Source organism: Neomonachus schauinslandi, chromosome 16 (genome assembly GCF_002201575.2).
Source record: "Neomonachus schauinslandi chromosome 16, ASM220157v2, whole genome shotgun sequence".
NCBI classification, from domain to species: domain Eukaryota; kingdom Metazoa; phylum Chordata; class Mammalia; order Carnivora; family Phocidae; genus Neomonachus; species Neomonachus schauinslandi.
Window position 1 is genome coordinate 8247256 of NC_058418.1, and position 11864 is coordinate 8259119.

The 11864-nt window shown below is 57.9% G+C and overlaps 1 protein-coding gene across 2 annotated transcripts; it reads left to right on the forward strand.

Annotated features, from left to right (window-relative positions):
• The first annotated feature begins 998 nt into the window (after nucleotides 1-998).
• On the forward strand, nucleotides 999-6729 carry KPTN (kaptin, actin binding protein). 2 transcript variants are annotated; one of them, XM_021681202.2, is made up of 12 exons: nucleotides 999-1245; nucleotides 1592-1674; nucleotides 1787-1871; nucleotides 1965-2019; nucleotides 3048-3123; nucleotides 3218-3291; nucleotides 3649-3758; nucleotides 3830-3907; nucleotides 4585-4660; nucleotides 5358-5493; nucleotides 5582-5764; nucleotides 6307-6729. In XM_021681202.2, the coding sequence occupies exons 1-12, from the start codon at nucleotides 1023-1025 to the stop codon at nucleotides 6433-6435; spliced, it is 1308 nt and encodes a 435-aa protein (XP_021536877.1). In that variant the 5' UTR covers nucleotides 999-1022; the 3' UTR covers nucleotides 6436-6729. The 2 variants fall into 2 exon arrangements, with proteins under 2 accessions (XP_021536877.1, XP_044778199.1); XM_044922264.1 differs by lacking the exons at nucleotides 1592-1674; nucleotides 1787-1871.
• Nucleotides 6730-11864: the final 5135 nt, after the last annotated feature.

Below are 11864 nucleotides of genomic sequence, written 5' to 3' on the forward strand. Positions count from 1 at the left end.
GTGTGTGTGTGTGAGAGAGAGAGACAGACAGAGACAGAAGATTAACTCAACGTGGCCAGACAGTTGGCCAACTCTTATCTTCTGGAAATGATGTACAGATGTATACAGAGTCCCTCAAACTCCTGATGCCTTTCTAGAGTCCAACAAAAAAAAGCACATATATGAACCCCTGAAGACCCCAGAGCCTCCCCCACTTTCCAGTCATATCAGAGCCACCATTTCATCCTCTATAAATTGGGACAATAAACTCCTTTGCCAAATTGGAAGGGTTCATCGAGATTGATGTGTAAAGGATGACCTGGCACACGGTTAAGTGCTCAGTAAATGCTGAGTAAATGAAAGCAGGGTAACAACAGCTGGGTGGCTGTCAGGATTCAGAGATAATCGGAGCCAACAGGACTGGCACGAAGTAGGTATTCATTCAGTGAAGGAGGTGGTTCTTTGCTAGGACGGACAGCCAGATCCTTTTTCCTTGGGTACGAATGCATTTTACCACTTTAAAGGTAACGTGATTAAAATAACAGACTATGGAACTATCTCGTATGGATTCCACTACCGCTTACTAGCTGTGCGATCATAGACAAATTAACTCCTGTGCCTCGATTCCTTTGTAAAACATAGTACCTACCTCAGCCTGCTTGTGAGTTTGAAATAAACAGAGGGAAAGCGCTTAGAACAGTTCCTGGCACGTAAGGACTATACTGAGTTTTAGGATTATTATTCTACCTTCCACAGAGCCCACAGCGAGGCCCACCACCTCCCCCGTTCAGGCGGTGGCAGCCCCCTTCTTGACTCCGAAGAGGAGCGGCGAGGAGCGCGCACGCGCGATGGGGCAGGAAGCCCCGGCGGCCCGGCGGGTGGCCATCTTGGTAAAGGGCAGCGACGGCAGCTTCTTTACGTCATCAGCCTGCGTGACGTGCGGCCACCCGGCGGTTCAGGTCGCTTCGGGAGCGGTGGGTGGGGTAGGGCAGGGCGGGCGGCGGGCGGCGGGCGCGGCCGGGGGTGAGTGGTTGAGGGGCGTGATGGGCGAGGCGGCCGTGGCTGCAGGGCCTTGCCCGCTGCGCGAGGATAGCTTCACGCGCTTCTCGTCGCAGAGCAATGTGTACGGGCTGGCGGGCGGCGCTGGCGGGCGCGGGGAGCTGCTGGCCGCCACCCTTAAAGGCAAGGTGCTGGGCTTCCGCTACCAAGACCTCCGACAGAAAATCCGGCCCGTGGCCAAGGAGCTGCAGTTCAACTACATTCCCGGTGCGTGGCGCCATGGGGTTGGGGGGCGGTCCTCGAACTTGGTGTTGAGAAGGCTTCTGAAGCTCTGAGCTGGGTCACCGTGATGAGGGAATGGGATCAGGGTGACTGAAAGGGATCAAGGCTGATAATGAGGAGGCATCGGTGTCAGTGGTTGGGGTTCAGGATTCCTCAGACCCAGAGGTTAGGATCCCTCCTACCACAGTTATGATGATCGGGATTCACATGGACCCAGAGATGATGGTAATTGCCATGGTCAGAGATTAGTGAGTCCTAGAGGTCAGGGGTCACTGTGATTGGGGATATAGGGGTCAGGAGTCTGCCTGACGTGAACTTTGTCCCCTGCCAGTGGACGCGGAGATTGTCTCCATCGACACCTTCAACAAGTCACCCCCAAAGCGGGGCCTGGTGGTGGGGATCACGTTCATCAAGGTATCCAGGCCCGCTCCACCTACCCATTCCCTCCTCCTCACGATCCCGCTGCGCCTGACCCAAATCCCTCTCGCTGCCCCTACTCTCCCCTGAGGCCAGTTTCCTACCCCAGGATTCAGGGGACAAGGGCAGCCCCTTCCTGAACATTTACTGCGACTATGAGCCTGGCTCTGAGTACAACCTTGACTCCATAGCCCGTAAGTGTGGCCTCGAGGGAAGGAGGGATGGGGAAGATGGGAGGGGGCACCTGTCAGGTCCCCGGTGCCCATCTGCATGTGCTCCCCTTACAGAGAGCTGCCTGAACCTGGAGCTTCAGTTCACTCCTTTCCAGCTGTGCCATGCAGAGTATGTAAGCTGCAGGTGTAATACTGTAGAGAGAGAGTGTGTGTGTGTGTGTGTGTGTGTGTGTGTGTGTGCACGCGCCCTTAGTGGGGGGCTCTAGCAAACGAGGCAGCAAACCTGCCCATAGACAGTCAGACTCTAGTTTTGTTTTTTAGAGCATTGTGCTTTTAAAGTGGCTGTGGACTAGCCTCGGCCCTGAACTAGATAATCTGAGAGCTGATTGAGCACTTGTGTTCTAGACATCTAGAACTCTGAGGTTCTGATGTTCTAGATTTGGATCCTGCAAGATCCAGAGATGCTAAGTTTTCTAGAGTCGTAAGCTCTGAGATTCCAAGATTTAAAAATTCTGCAGTTTGGTAGTTCTGAGATTCTGTAGTGATAAAGTCCTTCTCCTATCTCGTATTCTCATATTTCAAGGACACAGAATACAGACCATCTAGAATGTGAGGTTTCTAGAATCCCAAAGTGTGAAAATTCCACTCTAGAGCTCTGAGTTCCATTCTAGAACACCAGTGGTCTAGCACAGTGATTGGCCAAGTTTTTCTGTTAAAACTACTTGTCTGCCACTGTAGCAAGAAGACGGCCATTGACACTATGTAAATAATTGGTGTAACTGTGTTTCAATAGAACTTTATTTACAGCAACAGGGGGTAAGTTGGATTTGGTCTGTAGGTCATAGTTTGCCAGCCTCTGGTCTAGCAGGTGAGAATTCTAGAAGCTGATGTTCTGGATTCTAGGATTTGGATGTTCTGCTGTTTTATGAGTCCAAATATCCATGGTGGCAATTTCTAGAAGTTCGAGTATTTCAAAGGAGATGGAAAGCAGAACTTCTGAAATACCGCAGTTCTAGATTAAAGAGGTCCTAGTGTTCTAGAACACTAGACCCCCATGTTCCGTGCCTGCATCCACACCCAGAATGAGGATTCTAGCAGGTGAGGGCTCTAGAAACAGAAGGTTTCTGCGATTCTGAGGTTGGGCAGTTCTACACATGGACTCTGCCACACTGGGGCTCTAGATTTGTCTGCTTTCAGGGTCCAGGTCGGGAATCAACTGGAGACAGTGTTTCTCCTGAGTGGGAATGACCCGGCCATTCATCTGTACAAGGAGGTGAGGCAGAGGGAGGCGCGGTGGGCAGGGCCCTGCCCCGGTCGCCATGGGCTGGTGCTGGGTGTGAGGCTGGCCTCGGTCTTGGTTCCCCCAGAACGAGGGGCTGCATCAGTTTGAAGAACAGCCTGTGGAAAACCTCTTCCCAGAACTCACGAACCTGACCAGTAGGTAAGAGAGTTCCTGGAAAGAGGCCCTTGGGGACTGGAGCAGGCGGCCTCAGAGAAATCAGGTAGTGGGAAAACCCTTAGGAACAGTGAGGATGGAGACGACCTCAGAGAAACTGGGCAGGGGAGGGGAGTTCAGCAAACTCGGGCCACGGATGTGACTTCGGAGAAGCTGGTCAGCAGTGGTGATCACAGAGAAAACACGAAACAGACTCAGGGAAATCAGAGAACCTCAGAGAAACCAGACTCCCCAGCGGGTTCCCAGGGCTACGGGAAGGGGTGGATGCTCCTGGGGAGGCAGAACATGGGACCAGTACCTGGTGACACCCTCAGCCCCGCTGTCCACCTGCCCGCCCACCAGCGTCCTCTGGCTTGACGTGCACAACCTCCCTGGCACGTCCCGGCGACTCTCCGCCCTCGGCTGTCAGAGTGGTTATGTCCGAGTTGCCCACGTGGACCAGCGAAGCCAAGGTGAGGTCCCAGGATGGGGGCCGGGAGCCAGGGGCTGGGGCCAGGGCCCTGAGTCCTCCCCCTCCCCACAGAGGTCCTGCAGACATGGACGATCCTACAGGATGGCCCCATCTCCCGAGTGATCGTGTTCAGCCTCTCGGCCCCCGAGGGTGAGCTCTGGTCCTGGGGTGGGGGGCAACTTCTGCAGGCTCGGCTCCCCACACCCAGATCCATGCCCCTCTCCCAAAGTGTCCCAACCCCCCCGGCACCCGCCCCCTATCGCTCCCGGGCCCCCTCCCTCCCCTCTGTGCTCTCAGATTTCACTTCAGCGACTTGCCCCAGTGGTCTAACCTTAGACCCTCTCTGGAGCTGGACTTCTGTCTTTCCCTTGGCAGTCTGACCGTCAGCGGGCACACTGTGACTTCCTCTCATCCCCACTCTGGCCTCTTCACTCTGTCTCTTGTTGCGATCTAACCCTGAGGTCCCCCCCCGCACCCCCCACCCCAGGAACTCTGTGCACCCGCCTACTCGGGCTCCCCTCTTGCCCCACGTGTTGCTCTGTTCCTCTTCCTGTGCCCTGGCCTTCCCTGGTGGGTTCCCTTCGCCTGACCTCTGCAGGCTGCCTTCTGCCCCTCGGCTTGGTCTTCACTCCTCTCCCTCCCACTCTGGCCTCACACCTGCCCCTCCTCCCGGCGTCTCCCCTCACTCCACGTTCTCTTGTGGTCTAACCCCGAAGCATCCCTCCCTGGCACAGCTCCGGGTCTTCGTCCTGTCACGGAGCGGGGGTGTGAGGAGGAGCCTGGAGCCTGTCGCCTCAGGCCCTGCCCCCCTCGTGTCCCTTCTGCAGAGACCGTGGACAGGCCACAGCGGGAAGAGTACGGCGTGCTTGTAGCCAGCATGTTGGAGCCCGCAGTGGTGTATCGGTGAGGGGCCTCGGCAGGAAGTCCCCTTGGGGGAGGTCGTTCAGGGCTGGGCAGCTCAAGGTGGTTGTGCCCCAGGGAGGGGAGTGTGAATGTCTGGAACTTGTCGGGGCTACCTCAATGCCTTGGGGTGGGAACCGAGATGCCCACTCCCCCTGGACAAGCGAGTTGGCAAATGCTTACCACCTGGCTCGGCGTGTGGCCGATCGATTTCTGGAGTGTCCCTACTCCCACCGCGGTAGATTTTGAGCCACCAATATGATGCCAGCCAGCTGGCAGAATTTCTGAAAACGTCCCAGTCTGCTCTCGGGAGCCAGAGCAAGCAGATGTGGCTCCCCTGCTGGGCAGCGCAGGTGTCCAAGCTGGGACCGAGCCCCCCCACCCCCCGGCCCCACGGAGGCCGTGTGCGCGTCCAGACTGGAGGCAAAGTGGGGCCTCCATGTGAGAGTGAGATGGTCCCGCCTCCAGGGGACAGCGTTGGTGTCCCTACTGGGGAATAGCGGGTTGCCAGTCTGGGAGCGAGCGATTTGGGTTCCCCTTGGTGGATGTGGAGATGTCCAGGTTGGAGACGAGGGGGTCCGGGCGTCAGGAGGAACAGCGTGGCCCAGACCTGGGAAGGGGAGCAGCATGGACACCCAGACCAGGCCTGTGGGCACTGTGGTATGACCTCAGTCTCCCCACCGTGTTCGGGGACCCTCAGGGACCTGCTGAGCCGGGGCCTCGAGGACCAGCTTCTCCTGCCCGGCAGTGACCAGTTTGACAGCGTCCTCTGTGGCCTGGTCACCGATGTGGACCTGGATGGGTGGCCCGAAGTCCTGGTGGCCACCTATGGGCAGGTGGGACCTGGGGAATGGGACCACTGCCGCCTGTCCCCTCCCACTGCCCCGCATCCCCATGTGACCCTCGCCCCCCCGCCCCCCGCAGGAGCTGCTCTGTTACAAGTACTTCGGCCCGGAGTCCGGGCTCCCCGAGCCCGAGCGCGGATTCCGCCTGCTGTGGCGGCGAGGCTTCTCCAGCCCGCTGCTGGCCATGGCACACGTGGACCTGACTGGGGATGGGCTGCAGGAGCTCGCCGTGGTCTCCCTGAAGGGCGTGCACATCCTGCAGGTAGCCGGGCTTCCCGGGTTCGGTTCCCCTCGAAGCAGAGCCTGGGCTGGGGGCTTTGGCACACCTGTTCTGTTGAGGGCATGCTCTCCCCAGAAACAACGAAAGGGGACGGGGAGAAGCCCCACGAGGACGTGCATTCAGGCACCACCCAGGCGCCTCCCTCCTCTGCCTTATTAGCCTATCCTTTGTTGTCAAGGTCTCACCTTTGTCCCCCCCCCCCCCCCTCCCCGTGCCCCCCGCCGCAGTGGTCTAACCTCAGCCTCACTCCCATACAATGTAGTGTCTCTGCCATGTTTCGGTCCTTCCCTGTCCCTTCTGAGTTCTAACCTCACACCCATACATTTGGGCCTAGGCTCTGTTCCTCCCACTGGAAATTCAATGAAGGCCATCCTCTTGGGTCTAACTTCACCCCATCACAGAGACCCATTCCCACCCCACATGCTGGTCTGCTCTCCAACCTCCCGCCGCAGCCGAGCTCCCACGTGGTCCAACCTGCGCCCCTCCTGCCCTGTCTCAGCTGGGCCTCCTCTTGTTTCCCACAGCACAGCCTGGTCCAGGCGTCGGAGCTGGTCCTGACCCGGCTTCGGCATCAAGTACAGAAGAGGAGACATCAGTCGCAGAGGCCTGGGGACAGGGCTGGTTTGGGGCCCACTGAGACCTTGGCCTCCTGAGCTCCCACCCACTGCCCGCCCCGGGCCCAGGGGCAGTTCACTGGAGTAATCGCCTCTAGCCATTCATGGTGGGGAAGCCTCCTGAAGGAGGGGATGGTCTCCCCAGGCCCCCCAGGATGGTGGAGCTGGGAGTTCCTGCTCAGGCTCTGGCCCATTGTGCCCTGCAACTCTGGCTGACGCACCCCTGTCTCGTACCTCAGTGTCCCCGTTTGAAAATGGGATGATCTCACCCGACCCCCCCCTTTCGCCCCCAGTGAGAATTGGTCAGCCAATGATTATTTATATGTCCAGAGGAAGCAGACTTTGACTTGTCTTCATTCTTTCATTCTGGCAAGTGTTTGCACCTGCTGTGTGCCAGGCTTGGTGTTGGGTGCTGGAATCGCCCAGAAGAATAGGAAATAGGGGCATATGAGGAGAAAAAATCCAGGGTTAGACCTAGAAGCGGGACTGAGGTGAGATCATAGTGTAGACCTCAGAGAATAGAAATGAGGCCCTGCTATAAAGGCTGAAGTGAAACCAACGTGGAAGAGATTGTAGAAGCCAAGGAAAAGGACTGAGGTTAGACCCCAGTGGAGCGCTCTGGATCTGAGGTTAGACCCCATGGGGCACCCTGGATCTGAGGTTGGACTCCAGTGTGGTGCCCTGGATCTGAGGTTAGACCCCAATGGGAAAAATACAGAAATTAAGCCTCAAAAGAAAGGATACAGGTGGGAAGGACTGCCGTGGGAAGCTGTGGTCAAATTGCCGCAGAGGGTTTGAAGCTAGCCCCGCCCCCCATATGAATAATGCTGAGGTTGGACCCCCGACAGAAATTACTGTGGTTAGACTTTGTGCCGAGGGCCAAGGTTAGACCCCAACAGAAAGCAACTGAGTTTAGATCCCAGTGGGGCATACCGCGATGAGACCCAGGAGGGAGAGACCCAGGGTGTGCCATGCTGGAAAGGACCAAGGTTAGACCTGATTGAAAAGCCCAGGGGATCCAGTGACCAGGGAGTTTGAGACAGGGCTGGTTTCCCTGGCCCAAGGCTGGGCTGGCTGTAGGATTTGCTCCCTCTGGCAGCCCTGGCTAGGGCAAGGGAGAAGGAAGCAGAGGCCTGTATCTCCGGGACCAGTGGAGGGCAGGAACAGGGAGAACTCTCGCCCTCCCCCACCGCAGGCCAGAAATAGCGTCTGGGGCAGGGGGTTGGGGACTAATTCCTGAGCAGGATCCCCAGGCTGGTGGGGAGGGTGGGCTTTTTCCTCCCTGGGGCAGGGTTTGGGTGGTACTCCTGCTTCCCAGCGCGGAGGGGCAGACACCACAGTCATTCTGGCCATCCGTCTACCTCCTACCAAGGAAGTCCACCCAACAGTCTGACCACCCACACTGACCGTGAAGACCAAGCCACCTGGGGGGTTTTTAGGAGGCAGGAGCCCACCAATCCTTGGCCACCCTTGTCAGCTCCTAGAATCCTGGGCCCAAGCGTGGGAAATTGCAGGGAGTTGAATCGCCTCCCTCTTCCTGGCAGCCCGCCCAAGGGTGTCCAGCCTGGACTGGCGATGGGCATGGACCGTTGGCACGGGTGGGGTCTCCTCCCTCCTGCTGCCCGCCTGCCGAGGCGGAGAGCTGCATCACCTGCCGTCCTGGGTGGGAGTGGGACCCCGGCATGGGATTAGGTGAGTTTCGTCAGCAGTGGTGTGAGTCTGTGAAGCGTGTGCTCATGGGCGTGTATGTGCACCTGTGTGTCCACTTCAGGGCTCAGGATTTTGTATCTTCAGGACTCAGCTCCCCGCCTGGCCGTTTGCGGGTTCGCTGCCTGACTTCTCACTTGCTCCTCCGTCTGGGACAGCGCACAGTGGAGTGGTTAAGGCTGTGGAGCCCGAAGCCCCATTTGGCCGCTCTGTGCCTCGATTTCCCCATCTGTAAAATGAGGCTAATAGCATTATCTCACAGGGTTATTAGAAGGGCTAGTTGTGTCAACACCTGTCAGGTCACTTACCAAAAAAAATTTCTAACATCGCCTGGCAGGTGGTAAGGGCGGTATGAATGGCAACTGTTGTTACTATTATTAATGGGTGCCTTTGTGGTTGTTTCTGGCTTGCTTGGCAAGGTTATGTCTGCAGGCACAGCATGTGAATTTGGATCTGACTGGTTAAACATTTTTGCCCTCCCCCTGGTTCTGTGAGCCTGTAACTATTTGTAGCTGTTCGTGCCTCTCTGGCCCTTGTATGGATCAGAGTGTGTGTGTGTTGGGGAGGGGGAAGGATGCCTCTGAATGACCCCCAAGCTCCCCCCAAAACACACACACACACACACACACACACACACACAAGCACCCTCCGCCTCTGTCCCTTGTCTGTGGTGCTGAACCTGAAAGGGTGGGTGGGAGGCTTGGGCTCCCCCCAACCTCCTCTCTCCAGGCCCCTCCCCAAGCCTCCCCCGCCTCGCTGCAGCCTCCCCTCTCCCCGCCTCCTCCTCCTCCCCTCTGTCTCTGGCTCCTCCTCCTCCCTCCCAGCACTCTCCCCCGTCCCTCCTCCTCCCTCTCTCCTGACTCCCCCTCCCCCGGGTCCCTCCCCCCTCTTCCTCTCCTCCCTCTATCCCCTCTCCCTCCCCTCCTCCCTGGCTCTCCCTCTCAGTCTCCAGCTTCTCTCTCTCTCTCTCTTTCTCTCTCTGTCGGGTGGAGTCACCCACCATTGCCAGCCCAGTGCTAGGGGGACCTGCTCCAAGCTGCAGCTGCAGGTAAGAGACCCTCCGTTGGGGGGGGAGGGGCGTGGAGGAAGGATGGTGTTGTCCCAGGCGGGTGGAGGGGGACATTTGAGGAGCCAGGAGCTGCTTTTCCCTGAGCTCGTTTATGGGGTTTGGGGGGCTGCATATCCCCGGTGGGGATACCCAGTCCCTTCTGTGGGTTGGGGGCACCACCAGCAGCCAACATCCTCAGCCCCTCCTGTGTTCCAGGGAGCATGGCGGGCTGAGGAGGGGGTGCCTCCTGGGCACTGACGGGGCAAGAACACCCCAGCCTGTCTGGGGCAGCCACCCTTCGCCTTCTCTCCCTCCGCCCCCGCCTTCCTGCGTCTGGGTCTCATCTTTCTGTCTCTCCACATCTCTCGGGGGTCCTGTCCTGCAGAGTCTGGCTGCCTCTCTTGAGTCCCTTTCCCTGTGTCCCTGTTTCTCAGTCCCTTACTCGCACCTCTGTCCCTCTGGTTTCCTCTGTGCATGGGTCTGTTCTGTGTCTTTTCGGGGTTCTGTCTCTAAGTCCTTGGTTTCTTTCTCTCTGCCTTCCTCTTTCACCATCTGTGTGTGTGTGTGTGTCTCTTGTCTCTCTCTCCCGTCTCTGCTCTCCTGTGTTTCTGTCTCTGTGGGTGTCTCCCTCTCTCTTCTCTGCCCCTCTCCCTCCTTCTCTCCATCTCTGTAGGTATGTGGTCTCTGTTTCTCTGTCTCTCTCTTCCCTGGTAGTGGGTTAACTCTCCTCCTATACACCTTCGTCCCGCCCCTGGCAAGGGGGAGACCTGGAGGAAGAAGATTACCCCCACTCCACAGAGTGGGCTCCCCCAGAAGGTGCGGAGTCCCCCAAACTCCTCTCCCTTCTTCAGCTGAGCTCCCGCCCATCCTCCCGGCTGGCTTGTGCCCCATCCCTCCCCACCCCACCCCCCCAGGACAGAGCTCCTCTCCTCTCCCCTGCCTTGTATCTGGCATTCTGAAGCCAGTCCTTCTTGCAGTCTAGCCTATATACCCTTTGTGGTGGACACTGCACCAGTCCCCCGATCTTGCCTCCCCATTCCTCTTCATACAGACTGGGCCGGTCCTTCCTGCAGTCTGACTTCTGTACCTCTTTGGCCATTTGTGCATTGCTTGCTTCACTCGTCCGTTCCTTTGACAGTTACTGAGCACCTTTCCTACTCCAGGCACAGCACTAAGGTACTGGGTGAGTCAGGCCAGTCCTTTCTGCAGCCTCACCTCCATCCCTCTCATGGCATACCAGCCTCAGACCTGTCTCTCAGTGGAGGTGGCTCTCCAAAGCTACTTCACCATCCCTTGGGGGCTCTGAGAGGGCCCCTCTGAGTCTGGAGGTCCCTGGCCAGTGCATCTTCTTCTTTCCTGGGGGAAGGGGGCCCCAGAGAAGCTGGGCGAGAGTGAGTGACCAGGGGAGAGGTGTGGGCCTAGCCTGTAGCCCAGGCTGTGATGGGGTGAGGTCCTCAAGTATCCATGTGGGGCCCAGCTGGATTTGGAAGAGCACCAGCTTAGCAGTCCTATGCCTTGAGTTTCCATCCTCCCCTGCCCCTGATTTGAAGCTACTTGACCTGGCCATGCTCTTTTCCCCTCCAGACCTCAATTTACCCATCAGGGTGTCATAGCCCTGAGCACTGAGACTACGTGTGACCCCCAGGCTGGGACGTGGTGCTGGGAGAGCCTGGCTCACCCCTGGAGCAGTAAGTGGGTGTGTTTAGAAGCCTGTGTCCCCACCTCAGAATCCCTCCGAGGGGTGGCGGGCAACCCTTGCCCCCACCAGAGCACAACCAGGAACCACCACCTCCCTTGCCAATGTGAGGGACGTGAGGGAGGGAGGAGGTCCCACCTGGCATACCAGACTGGACCCCCCCCCCTTATGCTTGCAGTCTCACTCTAGGAAGGAGGTCTCCGAGCCCCTGGGAGGCGCGGGAGGCGGACCCGGGGTGCTCACCACTGACCCAGCTGGTCACCTGCCCACGAGGGTGGGGAGAGATGCGGAAATGCCACCATCTGCCCTCCAGACTCCTACCCTGGCCTCAACCTGATCCTTTTGCCCCTGGATTCTAAACCCAGCTTAGGTTTCAGGGCTGCTGGTGGATGGAGAAGGCATAGGCAGGCGCCTCCAGCAGAGGAAGCCCAGCTGGCCCCGGCGGCAGGGCTCAGAGCTCTTGGTCCTTCGTTTCACAAATATTTATCTAGTGCTTTCTCTCCCTGATCCCTCCTCCCCTTAAGGCCTCAGTGAGAGAAAACCAGGTTTTTCAGGAAAAGAGATTGAGCCAGGCTGCTTTGCCCAGCCCCTGGGCAAGGAGGGCAGGCGTGAGAACACCCATTGGTAGACTCTGGTCTCCCTTGAGGACCGCAGCAGGAGGGACAGGTGGTTAGACTTGCGGGGCAATTTCCAGGCCATGGCCCTCCCATGACAGAGGGAGTTTGATGCTTGAGATGAATTCTTGACTCCCAGGTGGCCCTTGTTACTCCTGAAAGCCTGGGAGAAGGGAGGGAGAAGAGAGCATGAGTCTTTGCTTTGGATCCTGGTGGGTTTGTAATTATGCCTAAGTTGTTGCTAATTAGGGGGCTGTTAATTAGATGTATCATTAGGGGCCTTGCTAAGGGGGCTAATTGTGCAGTGGCCCTTTAAGAATCCCCCTCTCCCCGCCCACACACACACACTCACACACACACTCCTCAGGGAAGTTCTGCCAACATTCTGCCTCCCTCCCCCAGA